The sequence below is a fragment of the Rhinopithecus roxellana genome, chromosome 7 (assembly GCF_007565055.1).
Source record: "Rhinopithecus roxellana isolate Shanxi Qingling chromosome 7, ASM756505v1, whole genome shotgun sequence".
NCBI lineage: Eukaryota > Metazoa > Chordata > Mammalia > Primates > Cercopithecidae > Rhinopithecus > Rhinopithecus roxellana.
The window spans coordinates 59,956,985-59,979,688 of record NC_044555.1 but is presented as its reverse complement, the minus strand read 5'-3'; the positions used below and the strand labels follow the sequence as shown (position 1 = coordinate 59,979,688).

General features: G+C 48.4%; 2 protein-coding genes across 3 annotated transcripts in view; one reads left to right on the top strand and one right to left on the bottom strand.

Moving 5' to 3' along the window:
• FGD1 (FYVE, RhoGEF and PH domain containing 1) overlaps positions 1–17,392 on the top strand; it is a 50,955-nt gene extending 33,563 nt beyond the window's left edge. The window contains exons 9-18 of the mRNA XM_030933802.1: positions 5,973–6,031; positions 6,174–6,320; positions 6,764–6,856; positions 7,021–7,100; positions 12,573–12,603; positions 13,111–13,212; positions 13,602–13,727; positions 13,901–14,062; positions 15,428–15,571; positions 16,433–17,392. Coding sequence (XP_030789662.1) covers positions 5,973–6,031; positions 6,174–6,320; positions 6,764–6,856; positions 7,021–7,100; positions 12,573–12,603; positions 13,111–13,212; positions 13,602–13,727; positions 13,901–14,062; positions 15,428–15,571; positions 16,433–16,738 — 1,250 coding nt within the window. The 3' untranslated portion in view covers positions 16,739–17,392. The remainder of the gene's footprint in view (positions 1–5,972; positions 6,032–6,173; positions 6,321–6,763; positions 6,857–7,020; positions 7,101–12,572; positions 12,604–13,110; positions 13,213–13,601; positions 13,728–13,900; positions 14,063–15,427; positions 15,572–16,432) is intronic.
• TSR2 (TSR2 ribosome maturation factor) lies at positions 14,845–22,373 on the bottom strand. Of its 2 annotated transcripts, XM_010354438.2 has the most exons (5): positions 22,247–22,373; positions 21,975–22,065; positions 19,356–19,447; positions 18,659–18,835; positions 14,845–18,427 (listed from the first exon to the last, which is right to left on the bottom strand). In XM_010354438.2, exons 1-5 carry the CDS (start codon positions 22,325–22,327, stop codon positions 18,293–18,295), a joined length of 576 nt encoding a protein of 191 aa, XP_010352740.1. In that variant the 5' UTR covers positions 22,328–22,373; the 3' UTR covers positions 14,845–18,292. The 2 variants fall into 2 exon arrangements, with proteins under 2 accessions (XP_010352740.1, XP_030789663.1); XM_030933803.1 differs by lacking the exons at positions 21,975–22,065; positions 22,247–22,373 and adding an exon at positions 20,773–20,889 and having other exon boundaries at positions 16,868–18,427.
• Positions 22,374–22,704: the final 331 nt, after the last annotated feature.

Below are 22,704 nucleotides of genomic sequence, written 5' to 3'. Positions count from 1 at the left end.
TGGACCCCTAGAAAGAACTAGGCCTCTAGAAAGTTTAATAGCTAAGCTCTACAAGCAGATATCTGCAGCATAAGTAAGTACCTCATTCCTCCTGCTGAAAAAGAACCCTCACTGATGTGCCAGCCTGAACTTCTAGAAAGGGCCTTCCAGACTGATTCCCTGGGATGGGCCCCATGGACTGACATCTCCAAACTGAACCTTCATACTAAGCCCAGTCTGAGGTCCCAGTTATAGATCCCAACACTGGTTTCTCAAACTAAGATCCCCAGACTGGGCCTCTTCCCACCTGGAATACTCTTCCCACCCTGAGTCCTGAGAGTGGGGTCCCAGTGAGAGCCTTCAGCCTGAAGTCCCCAAAAGAGCTTCCCAGTCTGATCTCCTTGGCCACCATTCTATAGACAAGTATTGCCAACTGAGCACCCTAGATTAATTCTCCTATTTCATATCCCTCAGACTGAAACTTTCAGCCTGAACTTAAAAGACTGACTCTCCAGGTCTGTCCTACAGACTGAAGCCCCACTGTGCCCCCAGACTGGATTCCTTGAGTCCCCCAGAGGGAACCCTGAAATTCAGCAGCCCAGACTGAGCTCCAGACAGAGATTCCAGGCTGTGTTCTCCCCAGCCCAAGTCCCCTAGACTGATGACCCCTATTTTTCTTTTTTCTTTTTCTTTTCTTTTCTTTTTTTTTTTTTTTTTTTTTTTGAGACAGAGTCTTGCTCCATTGCCCAGGCTAGAGTGCAGTGGCGTGATCTCGGCTCACTGCAACCTCTGCCTTCCTGGTTCTAGCGATTCTGCAGCCTCAGCCTCCCGAGTAGCTGGGATTACAGGCACCCACCACTGCGCCCGGCTAATTTTTGTATTTTTAGTAGAGACGGGGTTTCACCATCTTGGCCAAGCTGGTCTCGAACTCCTGACCTCGTGATCCACCTGCCTCGGCCTCCAGAAGTGCTGGGATTACAGGCATGAGCCACCATGCCCGGCCAACGACCCCTATTTTTCATTTACCAGATGGAGAGTCCCATGATGAGCTCCAGGACTAACGACCTAGATTATGAGACTGTCCCCCAAATTAAGCCACTCAGGCTAAGTGCCTAGTCCCAGGCCCACATTGAGCTCCCAGGACTCAGTTCTGCAATTTTATTTTCACACTGGATCCCCAGCACATCCCCAGGTGAAAATTCTCCAAATAAGCTCCCTGCACTAGACCCAAAGTGAGCCACCAATGAAAACGACCTAGAGTGGGCTCCAGATAGAGTCCATTTTCTCAACTGTGTATCCTTGGGCAAGCTGCTCAGCCTCTCAGCCTAAGTTTTCTCACATGTAGAATGGGGATGACAGTGATACCTACCTCATATGGTTGTTTTGAGAAGTAATGAGATAACCTGGGTAAAGCTCCTAGCACAATGCCTGGTACATGGTAAAGGCTCAATATATGTTAGCTGCTTTTATTACTAAATGCGCTGGCTAATGCCCATCCCTCTAAAATTGGCCCCAGGTTGAATATGAGAAATTTATTTTTTATTTATTTTTATTTATTTATTATTTTATTTATTTATTTATTTATTTGAGAGGGAGTCTCACTCTGTCACCCAGGCTGGAGTGCAGTGGTACAATCTTGGCTCATTGCAACCTCCGCCTCCCAAGTTCAAGCAATTCTCCTGCCTCAGCCTCCCAAGTAGCTGGGATTACAGGCGCCCACCACCACGCCTGGCTAAATTTTGTATTTTGGGTAGAGACAGGGTTTCACCATGTTGGCCAGGATGGTCTTGATCTCTTGACCTCGTGATCTGCCCACCTTGGTCTCCCAAAGTGCTGCGATTACAGCCATGTGCCACCACACCCAGCCTATTTTTATTTTTATTTTATTTGAGACTGAGTCTCTCTCTTTTGCCAGGCTGGAGTGCAATGGCACAATCTCGGCTCACTTCTATCTCTGCCTCCTGGGTTCAAGCAATTCCCCTGCCTCAGCCTCCCGAGTAGCTGGGACTACAGGCACGCACCACTGCGCCTGGCTAAGTTTTGTATTTTAGTAGAGATGGGGTTTCACCATGTTGGCCAGCATGGTCTCGATCTCCTGACCTCATGATCTGCCCACCTCGGCCTCCCAAAGTGCTGGGATTACAGGCGTGAGCCACCGCGCCCGGCCTTTTATTATTATTATTATTGTTATTTTAAGTGAAAGCAAGTTTATTAAGAAGTAAAGAAATAAAGAATGCCTACTCCATAGGCAGAGCAGCCTGAGTTGAAGAAATTGAGTTTCCTGTTTTGTATCAATCCCAACCCTATCTGAGGCCCCAGCATGAACCTCAGAGCTTGAGCTTGGCCATCTGATCTTCCCTAATGGAGCCTCCCAGATTGAACTCCCCACATCAAGTCCAGAGATGAAACTTTGTCCCCGGAAACAATTTCCCGGTCTGGTTTTCTGGTTTTCTGAGCTGTTCAGAATGAGAATCTCTGAATGAGAGCCCACCTGAGATATGCATACTAAGAGTCTCAGCCCAAGATCCTAAGCTGAGCTCCCAAATTTTTACCCCTCAGACTAAATTCCCCAGGCTGAGCCTCACAGAATCATATGTCTGGTTCCCCAAACTGACTTGCCCACTTTCTACTTTCCAGACTGCACTCTAGAGCCTGGACCCTAGACCAATCTCCCCATACCAGGCCATCTGGAACTCCTGGCCTCTGTTGCCTACACTGGGCCCAAGACTAAACTCCAAACCAAGATCCTAGACTGCCAAGCCCAGACCAGGCCCCACTAAAGCTTCCAAACCAAGCCCCTACATCAGGCCCCCCAGATTGCAGTCCCTAGCCTGAACCCCTAAGTGAAATTCTAGACTGAAATCCCCACACTAAGGCCCCAGATAAGGACTGTACACCCTGGATCCTTGGAAATGCCGGTCTGTACTGCACATGAGACATCTCCAGACAGAGCTCGTTGTAACAAAGCCTCCAGTCAGAGCCCATCAGCCTACACAGGCCTGAGCTTGTGTGCCCACAACTTGCCAGAGTCTTCTTCCTATCCCCTTCCCTGGGTGCCTCCTACCTCTACCACTCAGCCTGCCCCCGTCCTGGGGTGGGGGAGATGTAGGATGTGTAGGAAAAGAGGCAGCTGGGAGATCATTCCCAGCTCTGATGCCAACTCTGCCACCCAGGTAGGCAACCTAGGGTGGCCACCTTCTTCTTCCTGGGTCTTGATTTCCTCATTAGATAAATGGGGCACAATCACCTATGTTACAGGGTTGTTGTGAGGGTTGAAGGAGCTAATTTATCCAAAGCACCTGCCTGGAGAGGCCATTGGGACCTTGGCCCTGTCCTAGGGAGCTCCTAGTCTACTGAGGAATATGGATGCAGATGTATAAATACACGATGAGCACTGTGACTAGTGGGACAGAAGGGAGCAAAGGAGAATATGAGAACCCAGACAGGGTCCTAACCCAGCCCGGCAACTCTGGGCAGGCTCACTGGAGGAGGTGAGCTGGATCCAGAAGACAGAGTGACAGTTGGCCAGATGAAGTAAGACGGGACATGTTTAGGGAGGTGCAGGAAGCTGGAGTGGTCAGCAGAAGCCACATCACCAAGGGCTTTGAGTCTTTCTTTTTTTTTTTTTTTTTTTTTTGAGACGGAGTCTCGCTCTGTCGCCCAAGCTGGAGTGCAGTGGCATGATCTCAGCTCACTGCAAGCTCCACCTCCAGGGTTCAAGTGATTGTCCTGCCTCAGCCTCCCAAGTAGCTGGGATTATGGGCACGTGCCACCATGCCTGGCGAAGTTTTGTAATTTTAGTAGAGACGGGGTTTTGCCATGTTGGCTAGGCTGGTCTTGAAGTCAGGTGATCTGCCCCCCTCGGCCTCCTAAAGTATTGGGATTACAGGCGTAAGCCACCACGCCCGGCCTCACCAAGGGCTTTGAATGTCAGGCTAAAGGGCTAGGTCTTTACCCTGCAGGCACAGGGGAGCCACTGACAGATTTGAGCAGAAGAGTGACAGTAAACTGTGTGAGAAAGTTCCTTCTGGCAGCCAGGATGGAAGAAGGGTTGAAGATTAGACCCCGGCCCCTGAAAGGCATGTGGACGCCTGAGCTGGGACAGGGGCCATAGATCTCCTTGAGCACCAAAACTTGGTCATGAAGAGAGAGCCTCTTAGGAAAACAAGACTTGGTTGGCCAGCCATATGGACCTTCTTCAGAAGCACCTCTGCTCCTCCAGCACAGGCTGATCTGAGTGGGGAGATCCAGCACATACAGAACGGGGTACACGGAGACTGTGGCCAGGCCTTAAGCATGGGTGGGATTTATTAGTGGGTGGAGATGTACAGGGACTCATTTCAGCTTTTTTTTTTTTTTTTTTTTTTTTCTGACAGTACCTGGTCACTATAGGAAATATGGAAATTACAGGAAAAGATGAAATAGGGAAAAAATCACCTGTGATCTGAGCCCCCAGAGAATAAGCACAATGAACATTGTGACATAAATTCTTCCTGGTGTTTTTTAGACATGTATACTTGTAAAAGTGAGATCATTCTATATAAACATGTTTGTATCCTTTTTTTAAAACACCCTGAGCATTTCCCAGATTATTAAAAGCCCTACATGAGGATCATTTGTAAAGGTTGTTTAATATTCCATTATATGAAGACGGCATAATGTATTTTTTTTATTTTTTTAATTTTATTTATTTATTTATTTATTTATTTTTTTGAGACAGAGTCTCGCTGTGTCGCCCAGGCTGGAGTGCAGTGGCGCGATCTCGGCTCACTGCAAGCTCCGCCTCCCGGGTTCCCGCCATTCTCCCGCCTCAGCCTCCGAGTAGCTGGGACTACAGGCGCCCGCCACCGCGCCCGGCTAGTTTTTTGTATTTTTAGTAGAGACGGGGTTTCACCGTGTTAGCCAGGAGGGTCTCGATCTCCTGACCTCGTGATCCACCCGCCTCGGCCTCCCAAAGTGCTGGGATTACAGGCTTGAGCCACCGCGCCCGGCCGGCATAATGTATTTAACTGAACCCCTACAGGTGGCCATTTGTTTTGGCAGGGAAGAGGCACGGCCTCTTTTTTTTTTTTTTTTTTTTTTTTTGGCAGGGAAGAGGTACAGGTGGGTGTGCTCCCCCACAGATGGACATTTTTGTTTCCCACTTGGAACTGTTGTAAATAACAATATGATGAAAGTGTGTTTGTGTATAGAATGTGTATTTTCCTAGCATAGATACCCAGAATCAGAATCATTGAGACAAAGAACAGGATCATCTCATTGTTTCTTTATATGGCTTTTTCTGATTATAAAAGTAATACATGTTCTTTGTCAAAAATATGGAAAATACAGAAAAACCTAAAGAAGATAATAAAAACCACCCATAGTCCCACCGTCCAGAGACAACATGGGTATGCTTCCTTCTGGTTACATATGTAGCTCTTATTGTTATTATTAATAGTAATAATAATCTTGGCAAGCTTGCATTTTTTTATTGGCTGCCAACTATTCCATCTATTGTGATTCTGGCATTGTGACATTGAACTTCTGATTTTAAATGATGTTGCTGTGGACCTCTTTGAGGGTGAAGCTTTCTGAGATAGGAGGGTGTGATCAAGCCAGGAGGAGGTATTCAGGGAGGAAAGAAACCCCGAGGCCGGGTGCGGTGGTTCACGCCTGTCATCCCAGCACTTTGGGAGGCTGCGTTGGGCAGATCACAAGGTCAGGAGTTTGAGACCAGCCTGGCCAACATAGTGAAACCCCCATTTCTACTAAAAATAAAAAATTAGCCGGGCATGGTGGCACACGCCTGTAGTCCCAGCTACTTGGGAGGCTGAGGCAGGAGAATCGCTTGAACCCAGGAGGCAGAGGTTGTGGTGAGCCGAGATCATGCCACTGCAATCCAGCCTAGGCAACAGAGCGAGACTCCGTCTCAAAAGAAAAAAAAAAAAGGAGCCCCGGAAAGGCTCTTCTCTGCTAGTCCCCCATCTGACCTCACCTCTCTATGCCTGTAGAGTCTCTGGAGCTGATAGCCACAGCAGCAGAGCACTCGAATGCTGCCATCCGCAAAATGGTGAGTGGCCCTTCTAGCCCCTGCCCTTCCTTGGCCACCCACCTGTGGTATCTCCATCCTGGGGTGGGGGTGTCATGACTTGTGAGCATCTGACAGGAGGCTGGCACCCCAACCGTGCCTTTTGTTCCCTGTCTTCTGCCAGGAGCGAATGCATAAGCTGCTGAAGGTATATGAGCTGTTAGGGGGCGAGGAGGACATTGTCAGCCCCACCAAAGAGCTCATAAAAGAAGGCCACATCCTTAAGCTGTCAGCAAAGAATGGGACCACTCAAGACCGATACCTCATACTAGTAAGTGCCAGGCACGGAATTGTGGGTGGGTCATGCCCCTCCCAACACACACACACACACACATAGTGACCTGGTACTCACTCAAGACTATACCTCCTTTCATTCCTGAAAGAGGAAAATAATGAAAAACAAAGACTAGACCTCCTGCTAGCCATTCTCTCCTCTAGTAATGAATTGTATTTTCACTACCTAGCTAGGATTTTTTTTTCTCCACTTTACAGATGAAGTAACTAAGCTTTGCAGAGAAGTGACTTGCCCGAGGTTCCCCACTAGGGAGTGTCTTCCACGCCTAGGCTCTTTCCTTGTGACCCATGTGCCCAATTTGGGCTGTCTTTTCTCCATCTATTGCCTACAATCCTCAGCAGTAAAGCTTCAGGGCAAGGAGCTGGGCCACATCCCCACTAGGCCCTCCACACATACATCCCAAACTTTTTCCTTCCTAGTTCAACGACCGCCTCCTTTACTGCGTGCCCAGGCTGCGGCTCCTTGGCCAGAAGTTTAGCGTGCGGGCACGCATCGATGTAGATGGCATGGAGGTGAGCATCCAGGAGGTGGGAAATGGGAACCTGGAGTGGGGCATTGGTGTTGGGAGGAACAAAGATACTGGCTTTGACCCCGAGTCTGTGTGTGTATGTGTGCAGAGGGCTAGGGCCCTGTGGAGTTCAGTGGCCTCACCATGCCCCTTTCTCCCTCCATTCAGCTAAAGGAGAGCTCCAACCTCAATCTGCCTCGAACCTTCCTGGTGTCAGGAAAGCAGCGCTCCCTGGAGCTCCAGGCCAGGTACTTGTCCTTGCCTATGCCTTTCCTCCAGCGCCTACCTCCCTTTTCTTCAGATATGCTGAGGCATTCCAGGCCCAGAGATTGTTCCAGAGACAGAATGGGCACCTTTCCCCAAAGATGCAGGCTTGCTCTTCAGCGGTGGGGGTGATCCCTAAGGGTTAGACGCCATTTAGATTCAGGGTGAGTACTTCACGATGTGGGGAAATGTGGCACTCCTGCCAGGGGAACCTTTTGGAAAATGAATAAGCTCTCCCTAATTAAAGCAAGAATTTCTTCTGGTGGATTTTGTTAGAGGAGAGAGAAGAATGGGATGCGAAACCCAACATGAATAATACCACCACAAACAGTTTATTGTAGATTCAGAGATCTAAGAGACATAACAATCAAATGCAGTACTTGGTCCATGACAGAAGACTGGTTTGGGAAAAAGAGCCCTAAAAGACATTTGTGGGACAATAAGAGAAAATTTGGATGTAAAGTGAACGTTAGATATTGAGAAATTATTGCTGTCTTAGGTGTAATAATGGTATGGTGGTTATGCAGGAGAATGGCCTTGTTTTGCAGCAGTGCATGCTGAGGGCTTAGTATCACAGTGTCTGTTAATTACTTAAAAATGGTTCAGCACCCAAAAAGTACATATGTAACCATACATACACATTTGCACACATATACATACATACACATACACAGTCATGCACCGTATAACAACATTTTGGTCAATGACAGAGCATATATACACAGTGGCCCCATAAGATTAAAGTACTATATTTTACTATACCTTTTCTTTTCTTTTCTTTTTTTGAGACAAAGTCTCACTCTGTCACCCAGGAGTGCGGTGGCGTGATCTCAGCTCACTGCAACCTCCGCCTCCCAGGTTCAAGCAATTCTCCTGCCTCAGCCTCCTGAGTAAGTGGGATTACAGGTGCATGCCACCACGCCCATCTAATTTTTGTATTTTTAATAGAGACAGGGTTTCGCCATGTTGTCCGGGCTGGTCTCAAATTCCTGATCTCGAGTGATCTGCCTGCCGTGGCCTCCCAAAGTGCTGAGATTACAGGCATGAGTCACCGCGCCTGGCTTTACTATACCTTTTCTAGGTTTAGATATGTTTACATACCCAAATAATTAGTGTGCTATAAATTGCTACAATATTCAGTACAACTGTAACATGCTTTACAGGTTTGTAGCCTAAGAGCCATAGGCTGTACCTTATAGCCTAGGTGTGTCATAGGCTAGACCATCTAGTGAACTAGTGTCAGTACACTCTCTGATATTCGCACAACAATGAAATGGTCTAATGACACCTTTCTCAGAACACATCCCCGTGGTTAAGTGACGTGTGACTGTATGTACATATATATGAAGTAAATATGGCAAAATATAAAAAAAATTTTGCATCTCTATAGAGGGTATATAGATATGTATTGTGCTATCCTGTTTACTTTTTTGTATGCTTGAAGTTTTTTATAACAAACATTTTTAAATAATAGCATGGGATAATGGCCAGCCATTTAACAGAGGGGCCTTTCATATCCATTTTCTACTTGGATGATTATAATCATAGCTCATATTTCCTGAAGACTTAGTTTTTTGCCAGGTACTGTTTTGAGTGAATGTTAACTTAAAATTTTAAGTCTAAGTTGACTAGTCAAAAGCTTACAAGAGCCCTAGAAGTAGCTACTGTTACCATAAATCTACTTTACAAATGGGGAAGCTTAGGTGTAGGACAGTTCTGCATGCAGGGCACACTGGCTCACACCTGTAATCCCAGCACTTTGGGAGGCCAAGGTAGGAGGATCACTTGAGGCCAGGAGTTTGAGACCAGCCTGAGCAACATAACGAGACCTCGCCTCTTAAAAAAAAAAAAAAAAGAAAGAAAGAAGAAAGAAAGAAAGAAAAAGAATATTTATGTACTTGCCCAAGATCCCAGAGCAAGAAAGGAGCAGAGCTGAGACTGGAGCTCAGGTCATCCAGCCCTGGAGTCCACGTTCCTAACCAGTGTCTATGCTGCTTTCTGAGGGCCCAGGTGAAAGGGTATCAGGGTCATGGTGAGGGCCAGAGGATGGATTCATGTCAGTAGATGGCCTGTTTCTGACAGGCTGTGAGAGTGAGAAATGACTGGCTGTGACTGTGAGGAGGTGGGAGAGAGAGATGAATGTGAGATAGAGGGTGTCCTCCTGGGGGATGAAGTGAGTCTTGAAGCTTGGGGAGATTGAGAGCCTCAAGGAGGCCTGCAGCAGGGAAAGTGAGAGCAAAGCACATGCCCTGCACATCCAGGGGAGTGACAAGCCACGTGACAGGTACTCATCATCTGCAGAGAGGAAAGGGACTGCAGTGGGACACTGGGTCCAGAAGGGGCAGCCAAGCAGTGTAGGATTTCCTCCTAGTGGCAGCAGGAAGGCATGGAGGGTTTGCTTTGCTTTGCAGTCACTTTTACTGCCCTTAAAAGAAAAAAGAAATTTAATGTAAATTTTCAAATATCCAGAAAAATATAAGTACAAGCACCCAGATGCCCACAACTTAGACAGCTGCTTCTCAACTTTGGCAACCATTAGAATCAGCTGGGGAGCTTTTAAAAATTACGGATGCCTGGGACCCATCTGCGGAGATTCTGATTTAATTGGCTTGGGGGATAGCCTGAACATGGAGAGCTCTAAAAGCTCCCCAGTTGATTTTATTTTAGTTTTTAATTTTTATTTATTTATTTTTGAGATGGAGTCTCGCTCTGTCACCCAGGCCAGAGTGCAGTGGTGCGATCTCGGCTCACTGCAACCTCCGCCTCCCGGGTTCAAGCGATTCTCCTGCCTTAGCCTCCTGAGTAGCTGGGACTACAGGTGCATGCCACCGCACCCGGCTACTTTTTGTATTTTCAGTAGAGACAGGGTTTCGCCATGTTGACCAGGCTGGTCTCGAACTCCTGACCTCGTGATCTGCCCGGCTCGGCCTCCCAAAGTGCTGGGATTACAGGCATGAGCCGCCACACCTGGTCCCCAGATGATATTAATGTGTGTATCAGGGTGTACAACCACTTATTTAAGAGTCAACAACTATTGACATTAAATGTCTTTTGCTGAACCATTTTAAAGTAAATTACAAATATTAGGACACTTCACCCCTATACACTTCAGCATGAATAGCCAAAAAAAACACTACTGTAGTTCTTTTTTTTTTTTTTTTGAGATAGGGTCTCTCCCTGTCATCCAGGCTAGAGTGCAGTGGCATGATCATGGCTTCCTGCAGCCTCAAACTCCTGGGTTCAAGTGATCCTCCTGCCTCAGCCTCCCAAGTAGCTGGGAATGCAAGCATATGCCACCATGCCCAGCTAATTTTTGTATTTTTTGTAGAGATGAGGTCTCACTATGTTGCCCAGGCTGTTCTTGAACTCCTGGCCTCAAGCGATCCTCCCGCTTCAGCCTTCCAAAGTGCTGAGACAACAGGTATGAGCCACCACTCCTGGCCTATTGTGCTCTTAAAAATAAAAAGCAACACTTGTTCATTTCTAAGCAATTATAAATTAGAAAATACAGATAAATAAAATTTTTATTTGAGTCACAGTTTCTCTCTCGTTGCCCAGGCTGGAGTGGCAGCAGTAGCGCCATCTTGGCTCACTGCAAGCTCTGCCTCCCAGGTTCAAGTGATTCTCTTGCCTCAGCCTCCCAAGTAACTGGGATTATAGGCTCTCGCCACCACACCCAGCCAATTTTTGTATCTTCAGTAGAGACGGGGTTTCGCCATGTCATGTTGGCTAGGCTGACCTCAGGTGATCCACCTGCCTCGGCCTCCCAAAGTGCTGGGATTATAGGCGTAAGCCACCGCACCTGGCCAATAAAATGATTTTTTAAAAGAATACGATCAGAATAGGGCAGGCACGGTAGCTCATGCCTATAATCCCTACACTTTGGGAGGCTGAGGAGAGAGGATCGCCTGAGGTCAGGAGTTTCAAGACAAGCCTGGCCAACATGGCAAAACCCCGTCTCTACTGAAAATACAAAAATTAGCCAGGCGTGGTGGCGCACACCTGTAATCCCAGCTACTTGGGAGACTGAGGCCAGAGAATGGCTTGAATCTGGAAGGCAGAGGTTGCAGTGAGCCGAGATCGTGCCACCGCACTCCAGCCTGAGTGACAGAGCGAGACTCCGTCTCAAAAAAAAAAAAAAAAAGAATACAATCAGAATAAGGTGATTGCAGTGCAGTGCAGAGCAGATAGAAGAGTCAGGGAAGGAAGACAAAGGGAAGGGGAACTCACACTGATTGAGCATCGAATGTGCCAGACATTGTGCTGAGCACTGTACACGTTACCTCAGTTACTGCTCAGAACCCAGAGAGTGATAATCATTATCTCCATTTTACAAATGAAAAAAAAAAAAACTACCCTCTTTTCTCAAACTTGACATCCCAGCAACAGATAATTTTTTTTCTTTTTTGAGACAGTCTCACTCTGTCGCCCAGGCTGGAGTGCAGTGGGACGATCTCCGCTCACTGCAACCTCCGCCTCCTGGGCTCAAGCGATTCTCCTGCCTCAGCCTCCCAAGTAGCTGGGACTACAGGCATGAGCCATCATGCCCAGCTAATTTCTTTTTTTTTTTTTTTTTTTTTTGAGACGGAGTCTCACTCTGTCGCCAGGGCTGGAGTGCAGTGGCCGGATCTCAGCTCACTGCAAGCTCCGCCTCCCGGGTTTACGCCATTCTCCTGCCTCAGCCTCCCGAGTAGCTGGGACTACAGGCGCCCGCCACCTCGCCCGGCTAGTTTTTTGTATTTTTTAGTAGAGACGGGGTTTCACCGTGTTAGCCAGGATGGTCTCGATCTCCTGACCTTGTGATCCGCCCGTCTCGGCCTCCCAAAGTGCTGGGATTACAGGCTTGAGCCACCGTGCCCAACCTGCCCAGCTAATTTCTATATTTTTAGTAGAGACAGAATTTCGCCAGGCTGGTCTCCAACTCCTGACCTCAAGTGATCCACCCGCCTTGACCTCCCAAAGTGCTGGGATTACAGGCGTGAGCCACCCACACCTGGCCAACTGATAATTATTGACATGGTTTCTTTTATGTTCTATATTCTCTCCCATACATTTCACCCTTACCCCTCTACCTGAGGCCTGGCACCTACTTGAAAAGTCCTCACCCAAACTTCAGACTGGGGCATGTCCCCTCCTCTGGGCTCTTGGCCTTATTTTCACCATCATCTCCCTGTATTGTCCCTGTCTATTTCCTCTACTGGACCATGAGCTCCTTGAGGGCAGAGTCCTCTCTGAAGCTCAAGTTCTTAGCACAGGGTCTGGAAAGTATTACTAATCGTTGAATAAATAAACCCAGGCAGATTATGTGACTTGCCCAAGGTCATATAAGTAATAGGTGAAGAAGAGGAGGGTCAAACCCAGGTCTTTCTGACTCCAAAACACCTGCTCTTCCACTCCAATTGCTTTTTGTGGGCCTGCCTAACCAAACATCTTTCTTTTTTATTCCCCACCCCAAGGACTGAGGAGGAGAAGAAAGACTGGGTCCAGGTAACATCCAAGGCTCTGTGGTAGGGGGCTAGAAGACTATTAACAATCTCCTAGGGGTTGATGGATTCTCCCTCAAAACTCACATCTAACCAGAATGGTCCCAGACATCTGTCTTTCAACAAACTTTACTATCCCCATTTTACAGATAAGCAAACTGAGGTGCAGAGGTTGAGCAGAAACTCACAAACTCTTCTTTTAGGAAGCTGATTTCTCTGAGGGTGTGTAAGGTGAGGGTGTCAAGCTCTGTAAACTCTTAAGCCCAGAAGGTGGCCAAGAAAACCACCTGAGGTTTTTCAGCCACCACTCCCCCTCCCCCATTTTACACTTGTAACACTGAGACCTGGATTTGGGAGGGGATTTGTTCAGTCATCCACCTACCAGCAACAGAGCTGGGTCTGAAACCCAGCTTTTCTAAGTTCAGGCTAGGGTATAGGAAGGTAAGGTGAAGGTAGAAATGGGTGGTTTGTGGGGTGATCTGACTTCTCATTTCTTAAACCTCCTCCCCAGGCTATCAACTCCACCCTCCTGAAGCATGAACAGACGCTGGAGACCTTCAAACTGTTGAACTCAACAAACAGGGAAGATGAAGACACCCCGCCCAACTCTCCAGTAAGAGTCCCTGCCCTCTTTCCCCTGCACTGGGACCCCTTCTAGACTTTCAAATCCCCACCTGACCTTTAGACCTCTCCCCTTCCCAGAGGGTAATGACCAGAGAGGCAATGCATGACCTCAGAAGCAGTCTTCCATTGGTAGGGCCACAGAGAAATCATTGGGGAAACTGAGGCCCAGAAAGTATAATAGAAATGACTTGTCTTCAGTAGCACAGTAGCTAGGAGCAGAGCCAGGACTTAAAGGCAGGTCTTCTGAATGTGGCTGCTCCCCCTACCCCCAGCCCATCCCCACCCCATGATAATCCAAGCCTTGGAGGAGGAACAAAGGCTGGCTGGACTGGGTTGGGGAGTAGCTGTCTCTGACCTGAGACCTGGCCCTCCCCACAGAACGTGGATCTTGGGAAGCGGGCACCTACACCCATCCGGGAAAAGGAAGTCACCATGTGCATGCGCTGCCAGGAGCCCTTCAATTCTATCACCAAACGCAGGCACCACTGCAAGGCCTGTGGGCATGTGAGTGTTGGGAGGTGGGCAGAGCTAGGGAGGGGACAGCCTGGCAGCCCAAAGGCCCACTGCAGAGTGGGTACTCGCCAAGTGGTGGGAGGCCGCAAGTCTGCTGTGGGAGTTGGTATGCTGAAGGGAAGACCCGCTGGAATCAGGCTGCTCTTGCCCACTTGCCACCCCAGGTGGTTTGTGGGAAGTGCTCCGAGTTCCGGGCCCGCCTCGTCTATGACAACAACCGCTCCAACCGTGTGTGCACTGATTGCTATGTGGCCTTGCACGGGGTGCCTGGGAGCAGTCCAGCCTGCAGCCAGCATACACCCCAGCGCCGGAGGTCCATCCTGGAGGTAAGAGCCAGGCCCCTGACTAAGTCTCCCACAGTGGGCAAATGGGCTCCAACTCTACCCAGTGAGACTGAGGAGGTCCGAGTAGCTGGGAAACAGTAGTGATCAAGGGACCCAGGCTTGGAGTGAGTAAAATGAGGACAAGAGCGAATGAAAGACAGTCATCTTTAAGCACTAAGACATTTAATCCCCACAGTAACTAATCTGCCCATGCTATTGTTCTCTTTTATAAACGAGGAAACTGAGGCCCAGAGGGGGCATTTGCCCAAATTACACAGCAAATAAGTGGCAGCACTGGATGTTTTTTTTTAATTAAAAAATTGGCCAGGCGCGGTGGCTCATGCCTGTAATCCCAGAACTTTGGGAGGCTGAGGCAGGCGGATCATCTGAGGTTGGGAGTCCAGGAACAGCCTGACCAACATGGAGAAACCCCGTCTCTACTAAAAACACAAAACTAGCCAGGCAAGGTGGCACATGCCTGTAATCCCAGCTACTCGGGAAGGCTGAGGCAGGCGAATCACTTGAACCTGGGAAGCGGAGGTTGCAGTGAGCCAAGATCGCGCCATTGTACTCCAGCCTGGGCAACAAGAGCGAAACTCCGTCTCAAAAAAAAAAAAAAAAAAAAAAGAAATTAAAAATTGTCTTCTGTTACTACAAAGTAGGATAAGTAAAACAATATAAACAAAAAATAATAAAATACCATATCCCTTCTACCCAAAAGTTAACCACTCTTAGGGCTTATCCTATCTTTCTAGGCATATATGCACAAATACACATTTTGGAGGTTTTTTAAAAATAAATCTAGGTATTTATTTAACACTTATAAGAGTACTTACCCTGTGCCAGGAACTATTCTAAGCACTTTGCATATATTAATTCATTTAATTCTCACATCAGCCCTCTTTGCTCTCCTTCCAAGTCAATACATTTTCATCTAGAGCTGGGATTCTAAGCCAGACTTCATTAACCACCCACATACCCCCTTAAAACCACAATGCTAGATTACCTCTCACTGAGTGTAGAAAATGGATGAGTGATGAAAGAAGAAAACGTGAGGCCTAAATGTGTGAATGGCTTGAGGAATGAATGCCCTGACTGAAGAAAGAATGCCTGACTGAGATCTACACACTCCTTCCACTGGCCAGTAGAGGCACCAGCCGTTGCCCAAATGAGGCAGACAAACCTAGCTTTGAATCTTAGCTCTAGCTGATTCACTGGGTGGCACTGGACAAATCACTCCTGCCACCTGAGCTTGAGCGTCTTCATCTGAGATGGGAATAGCAGTCCCTACACTGAGGAGGCGTTAAAGCCAGGAGGAGCCAGGCTAGGCCTTCTGTCAACATTGATGTCCCGTGTCTCTGACCACAGAAACAGGCCTCGGTGGCTGCGGAGAACAGCGTCATCTGCAGCTTCCTGCACTACATGGAGAAGGGTGGCAAAGGATGGCACAAGGCATGGTTCGTGGTCCCTGAAAATGAACCTTTGGTGCTGTATATCTATGGAGCCCCTCAGGTATGCATCCTACTCCTTTGGGTCCTTTCAGCCTCCTGGCAAAGCCAGGATACCCCCTTACCTCCAGTCATTGACCTCTCCTTGGCTTTGGAAGATAAGGTGAGACTATCTCTAAGAGGAAATCAGAACCCCAACCCTTGAGAGACAATGACTGGCTAGAGACAAAGAGTGGTTGTGGTATGTAGGGAAAAACAGGTTGAGTTGTGGGCCTGGCTTCCTGGAAGGAGTAGAGATGGGAAACTGCTAGGTCCAATTTGGAGTGGGTAAGAGTATGCAGATGGGGCCAAGCGCGGTGGCTCACGCCTATAATCCCAGCACTGTGAGAGGCTGAGGCAGGTGGATCACCTGGGATCAGGAGTTCAAGAACAGCCTGGCCAACATGGTGAAATGTACTAAAAATACAAAACTTAGCCTGGCATGGTGACGTGTGCCTGTAGTCCCAGCTACTCAGGAAACTGAGGCAGGAGAATTGCTCGAACCCGGGAGGTGGAGGTTGCAGTGAGCCAAGTTCATGCCACTGCACTCCAGCCTATGCAACAGGGCAAGAGTCTCAAAAAAGTAAAAATAAAAAGTATGCAGATAGGGGCAATAGCATAGACAAAGGCCTGAAAACATTATTTGGTATGCTAAAGAGATTAGCCCAGCAGTTTTGTGGGAAGAGGCAGGGGCGGGGGGAGACAGGTATTTAAACCAGCCTGCATTTTAGCCCGTTCTGACATGTTCCTGTTGATAACACTGGAGCCACGGAAGGTTCCTGAGTAGGGGAAGAAGACAAGAGCATATGCAAAACCAGTTAGAAGCTGGGCCAGGGGGAAAGGTCTAACCCAAAGGTGGCCCCAACTCTGTCCCTCCTCCCCCCAGGATGTGAAAGCCCAGCGCAGCCTGCCTCTCATTGGCTTCGAGGTGGGACCACCCGAGGCAGGGGAACGGCCTGACAGAAGGCATGTCTTCAAGATTACCCAGAGCCACCTCAGCTGGTACTTCAGCCCTGAGACAGAGGAACTACAGCGACGCTGGATGGCTGTGCTTGGCCGGGCGGGCCGAGGGGACACGTTCTGCCCGGGGCCCACACTGTCTGAGGACAGGGAGATGGAGGAGGCACCGGTGGCTGCTTTAGGAGCCACTGCTGAACCCCCCGAATCCCCCCAGACCCGAGACAAGACCTAGAGGGTTTGGGGCAAACTGGGAGCCCCCACCCCACACTCTAGCTGCCCATGTCTGATTGGGGGCTCTAGCCCCTTCCCTCCCAGCTCAGTCAATACTTGAACTCCCATCACGGGCACTTTCAATCCCGAATGCTGGGTCTTGGGTTTTTTAATTCATCTTTTCACAAAACGTGGGCTTTTAAAAAATATATTCCTACAGTGATGTTAATTTTTATTAATCCCTGTCCCCAGAGAGGGTGGGAGCCATTGCTAGACCCACCTGAATTAGGTCGTTTTTCTCCCTCATCCCTCAATACCCTACCACAGATCCTGCCTCCACCCAATTCCCCACAAAGCACCAGAGGTAGGAGACCTGGATTCAACTACCAGCTCTGCCACTGACCCTGGGGCCCCGACCCACCCCTGCCTCCTCAGCCAGTGTCTTCACATGTACAACTCCACGTGGGGTGGCAACTAGACCTCTCCTGCCTCTCCCATGGCTTACAGCTTCTACCCGGCCCCAAGGCTACCCAGTATTTTATCGTCCAGACCCATGGCAGGGCCACCGGGCAGGACAGGGGAACGGGGGGAAGACAATGGATACTCGTTTTTTTTTGTTTGTTTTTTTTTAAAGAAAAATACAGTTTATTTCAGGCTTACAGTAACTTTCATAGCACTGCTGTGCTCCGTTCGTCCGTCTGTTTGGTTGTCCAAAGTACCAGGCTGCTAGGGTGGGCTCAGAAAACCACTCCCTTGTAAACTCTGAAGCTCAGCTCCCAGAAGGCGGATTCGAAGGCTACTCCTCACAGGTCAAGCCACAGGTTAAGCAGTAAGGTATTATTTATTAAGATCTTAAGCCTCACCCCTGAACTCAAATGGGATGGGATAAGGAGCAAGGAAAGAGGTTACAGGAGACAGAAAACAAAGCCCAACTCTTCCAAGCTCACCACCTAGCCAAGGTCTTCGAATTCCTGAGGGAACCCAGGGCTGGAGGCTGGGCTGCAGGAAGGCAGCATTCCTGGGAGGTTCCAAGTTCTGGGCAGGGGTACAGAGCTGTTGCATGTGTGGGGGGTGGGGTAAGGGAAAGGCTCCAGAGCTACTTTCGTTCACATCTTCACCTATTCTCCCTTCCACTTGCATGTTCATCTCACCATTCCTGACCCAGCCAGCCCCCTATCACTGAGTACTGCTGCTGCTGCTGGTCCTCTCCTCCCCAAATCCACGTGCCCACTGTCCACTGGCATCTAGATCCTCCTCCAGCCACACCCACACTCACTCATCCCCTTCCTCACAATGACTGCACCCAAAAGACACTGTACTGGGGAACCCGGCTTCGTCATTCAGATGTTAACTAAAGGCCCAAGGGAATGTGCTGGACAAGGTCCCCCCACCCCCAAGACCAAGGACCCTAGCGTTTCCTTGCCCTGGAGGGAGCTAGACAGGGGAACAGGGGAGAGGGTAGAGATGGGGTAACCAGTCCACAGGTCTACAATCCTCAAAAAAAAAAAAAAAAACCCTACAGACAACTCTCAGAACTAGCAAATAAGGGCCCAAAGCCATTTCCAACCATCCCCACTCATTTTTTTCTCCGGACAATGGTCCAGCCATCTTCCACTATATCCTCTTCCTTAATAGTCTGAGCGTCTGGATCAGAGGGTTCAGGCTGGGAGCAGACCCCATCTGTAGCAGCCCCATCATTCGTAGCTGTGACCTGGAGGGGAGATTTAAAAGAGAGCTGAATATACTGACCACTGGAGACCCAGGCTCTGCTCCAGTTTTTCCAGGATTGGCTGTGTAACTTTAGGAATCTTCCCTGCCCTCTTTGGATACCACTACTATCACCAACCACCACCATCCCCTTATCACTTCTCTGTGAATCTAGCTGCTCTCCCAGAAAATTGAAAACATCTGTATCCCCCAACCCAGGGGGCACCCACTTCACCTCCATCTCTTCCACACTGTCCACATCATCTTCATCCTCATCAGTCTCTTTAGCTGTCTTAAGTGCAGTGGCTGTGACCTTGCATTTTCTTTGAGTGATGCGAGAGGCCATCTCCCTCAGAGCAGCCCCGTCACCCCTCTGGAAGTGGTGGAACATGGTCTGCAGTTGCTGGCTCACCTACCAAGAAAATATTCAACCAGTTTGGGTTTTCCAGAGAATCTACTATACAAACAGCCCATTTTGAGGCAACAGTCGGGAGTAGGTTGGATATTTCCAGAAGAGAAGAGGGCTGTTTCCTCCCCAAGGAATTAACCAATGAAGCAACCACATATGAAGGGCTCAAATGAGGGCCTAACGCATGACATGAGGGCCTAAAGCAGCAAAAGAGGGCTTAACTAGCAGGGAAGGCTCTAGAACTGGGCTTTGAAAGAAAGAAGATGTAAAAGGGCAGGTAATCTTATTGGGGAGCCAAAATGGATCTGGACTGGCCTGACTTGCCCTTGGGATGGGGGTGAGGAACAGGCCTGGATGGGAATGATGTATAGAAAGAAAGAAAAGAAGGTAGGGTTTGGAAAGGCCACACTTGTTCCTCTAGGCAACAGAGAGTCACAGTCAAGAGTTTTGGCCCAAAACAGACAGTTGGGGAGAAGAAAGACTGCAGGTAGGGAGACTGCAGTTGTGCCCATGGTAAGCTCACCTGCGGCAGACTCCCATCTTCCACGACTGTATCAAACTCATTGGTCAACAGCTCTCCAAGGAAGTCTTCCACCTCATCTAGCTCCAAGTCAGCTAAGTAGAAAAGGACAGGGCCCTTGGGTCAAAGACCAGCGAACTTCATCACCCCTGCCCACTGCTCTTCAATATCTACTTGGTGGATCTGCAACTGGGTGGGTAAAGGCACAGTAAGCCTTTTATCTGCTAAAGTGTTCTGCATTCCAAGTTTTAACATAATTTTTTAAAGAACCACTAAATATTAATACCTCATTTCCCATCTCTTCCTACCAAGGCCTCTTCCCACAACTCCTAGCCCTACACTCACCCTCTTTCATCTGGCCTATTCTAACTAGCCTCCCCTCTATGAGACCTTGAGCAAGCTACTTCCTTCTGAGCCTCAGTTTTCTCATCTGTAAAGTGGGGCTAATGGTGGCCTCCTCAAAGGTCTGTTAGGAGGAACCATCCAACACAATGCCTAGCACAGTGAAGATCCATAATCCATGTTAATTTCTATCATGTAAAAGCTGAAGTTTTTGAAGTGTAGAGAACCTTCACAACTGTGGTTCCACTGATAAAAGAAGCCACAGACCAATGGGATAGTTAAGAAGAAATGGACATAGTAATTCCAATGATGAAATCATCATAGCCTTGACATTGACATCCTACTGTGTGACTCTGACCGAGCCACCTTCCTCTCTGGGCTTCAGTTACCTATGGGCCTATGCTCTACTTTTTCTGAATTAGAGAGTATCTCAAGAAAGTCTTCCACAAAGCTCCTAGCCCTCTCCCCTCTATGTGTTTTCCCTGGGAGAGCTCATCCACACTCTTGGTTTTGCCTACCACTCAAACTTAATATCCCCCAAATTTATCTCCAACTGAGACTACTCTGTGCCTGGACATTTCACAGATGCCACAAATCCTCCATATCCAAAGCCAGACTCATCACCTTACTCTTTGAACCTGCTTCGCATCCTCCAGGGTTCCTCTACTCCGTGAAAAGACACCTAATCCACCCATCAACTCAAACCAGGAACTTGCCTCTTTTTCCCTCCCTGTCTACAGCCAACCAATCTCCAAGGCCCTATTCCACCCTTTCTTTTCCATGCCTGTTGCCACTGTCCTACTTCAGGCCTCATCAGTGTCTAGACAAAAACAGCATTCTCATCAGTCTTTCCCTCTCCAGGCTATGCTTCATACTGATTACTTCCTGAACTTTCTAGCCAGCAAATCCCATCCTATTTCTCACCTTAGAACCTGCCCACGAATTTTTACCACCTACTGCAGTGTTTCATAGTTTGCCTTTGAGAAATATCTGTTCTGCTGGGTCTTAAGGGACACTATCCATAGAAAGCTAATGAGAAACAAAAGCAAACAGGTTTTTTAGTGGTTCTTATTCTTACCCAAGCTTTTAATATGTTCATGAGTGTTGAGACTTTTCAGTGAGCAGAAGAAAAGAGTTTTTCTTACATAATGTGACTGGAGAAGCTTCTTCACTGAACATCTAACAGGACTAGTTAGCATGAATTTTGGCAAACACTGGCCTAAATGATAAAATCAAAGGCACATAAGGGCTTCCAGGTCTTATGCTTTTCAGGGGGGCTTCCCATACCCCAGCTTCATTCTCTACCACTCCTCCACACACCCCCCCATGCACACACACCCATACTCCAATACTGAGCTCCCTGCTACTTTCCAAATATAACACATTATACCCTCATGCCACAGAACTTGAGTATTGCTGTCTCTCTGCTTCCCCCACCTAGTTAACTCCTTCTCATTAAGACCCAGCCCAATTCACCACCTCCACTGAGAACCTGTCTCCCCAGCCTGTTACCCCATGCACACTGAGCTCCTCTTTATCAGAAAATCTATCAATGTTGTAACTATTTACGTATGTGGATCCTCACTGGATAGTATACTTTCTTGAGAGAGATGACTGTGCCTAATGTCATCTCCAAAGCTAGAAATTGAATGAAGGCTTTTTTTAAAACCATACTATGTAACAGGCCCTCTACTGGGCCTCTTGTTCTTGTATATCCCTCAAGACAAGCCTACAGTGAAGATCTTTGCTGTCCAAACAGCCACAGGTGGTTACTGAGGGCTTGAAATATGGCTAGGCCAAATCGAAATGTGCTAAAACTGTAAAATACCAGATTTTGAAAACTTAATACTAAAAAATGTAAAATATCTCAATGTTTTATACTGATTACATGTTGAAATATTTCGTATACAATGAGTTTACTAACATTGATTTCATCTGCTTTTTGCTTTATTAAAGTGGCTACTAAAAAATTTAAATTACACGTGACTAGCATAATATTTCTACTGTACAGCGCTGTGGTGGATACTTTTATACGCATTTTAGGAACTAGGAAACTGAGTCTCAGGGAGGTAAATTGCCTTGTCCAGAGTAATCCCACGAGTCAGTGGCACAGCCCGTAAAGCACTGGAATCCAGGATTCTGACTCCAAAAACTGAATTCATTCCACCTCGCCTTTAGGTACCAATGTACAACTGCTTGAGAGGAAATGCAGGCTCTGCGGGATGGGGCTCCTCTCCACACCCCCACACAGGCGGGTCGCAGCGCCTCACATTCACTCACCATTGCGCATGAAGTAATCCTCCACTGCACCCCCCAGCCACTTCGCCTTCTCCTGGCTGTGCACACCCCCGAAGCCATTCTCCACAGCGATCTGTAAACACAGGTCCAAGCCCATCACGTCAACTTGGGAGCAGACTTGGAGTTGCCTGGAGGCCGCTTACGCCGCCCAGCCAACTCCTCTTACGCCGCCTAGCCAAGCCTCAGGCACCTAGCCCAACCAACTCCTGTTCTGCCCCTGGCCCTAACCTTGACCTTGCCCCGGCCCCACTGACCTGCAAGGCCGGCCAGGCCTCCAGGGCCGCGCAGACCCCAGCCCGGAAAAGAGCTCGCGCATCTTCTGCAGCGCCCGCCATTATCCGGCCCCGGTCCACGTGACGTCCCGACGGCCCAATCCCTCTGTAGCTCGGCCCAGGCAGAATGAGACGCCAGCCGAGCCTGAGAACACAGGATTCTCTTTTCCGCAGACCTGGCAGCAAGACTAGAGCAAAAGAAAAATCTGTCAGAGCGATCAATGACACCACCAGAGTCACTCACTTCAATCAAAGGACACCAGACCTGAAGGACGTGTGGGGCCATGGTTTCCGGATCCGTGGGTACTGCGGAGGAAATATGTGGGGAACTTATTACAGATACAGATTCCAGGCCCTGGGGCAGAGGACTCAGTGAGTATAGCCTTAAAACTCTGCATTTAAAAAAAGTATCCTAACATCTGCATAGAATACTGCGACAA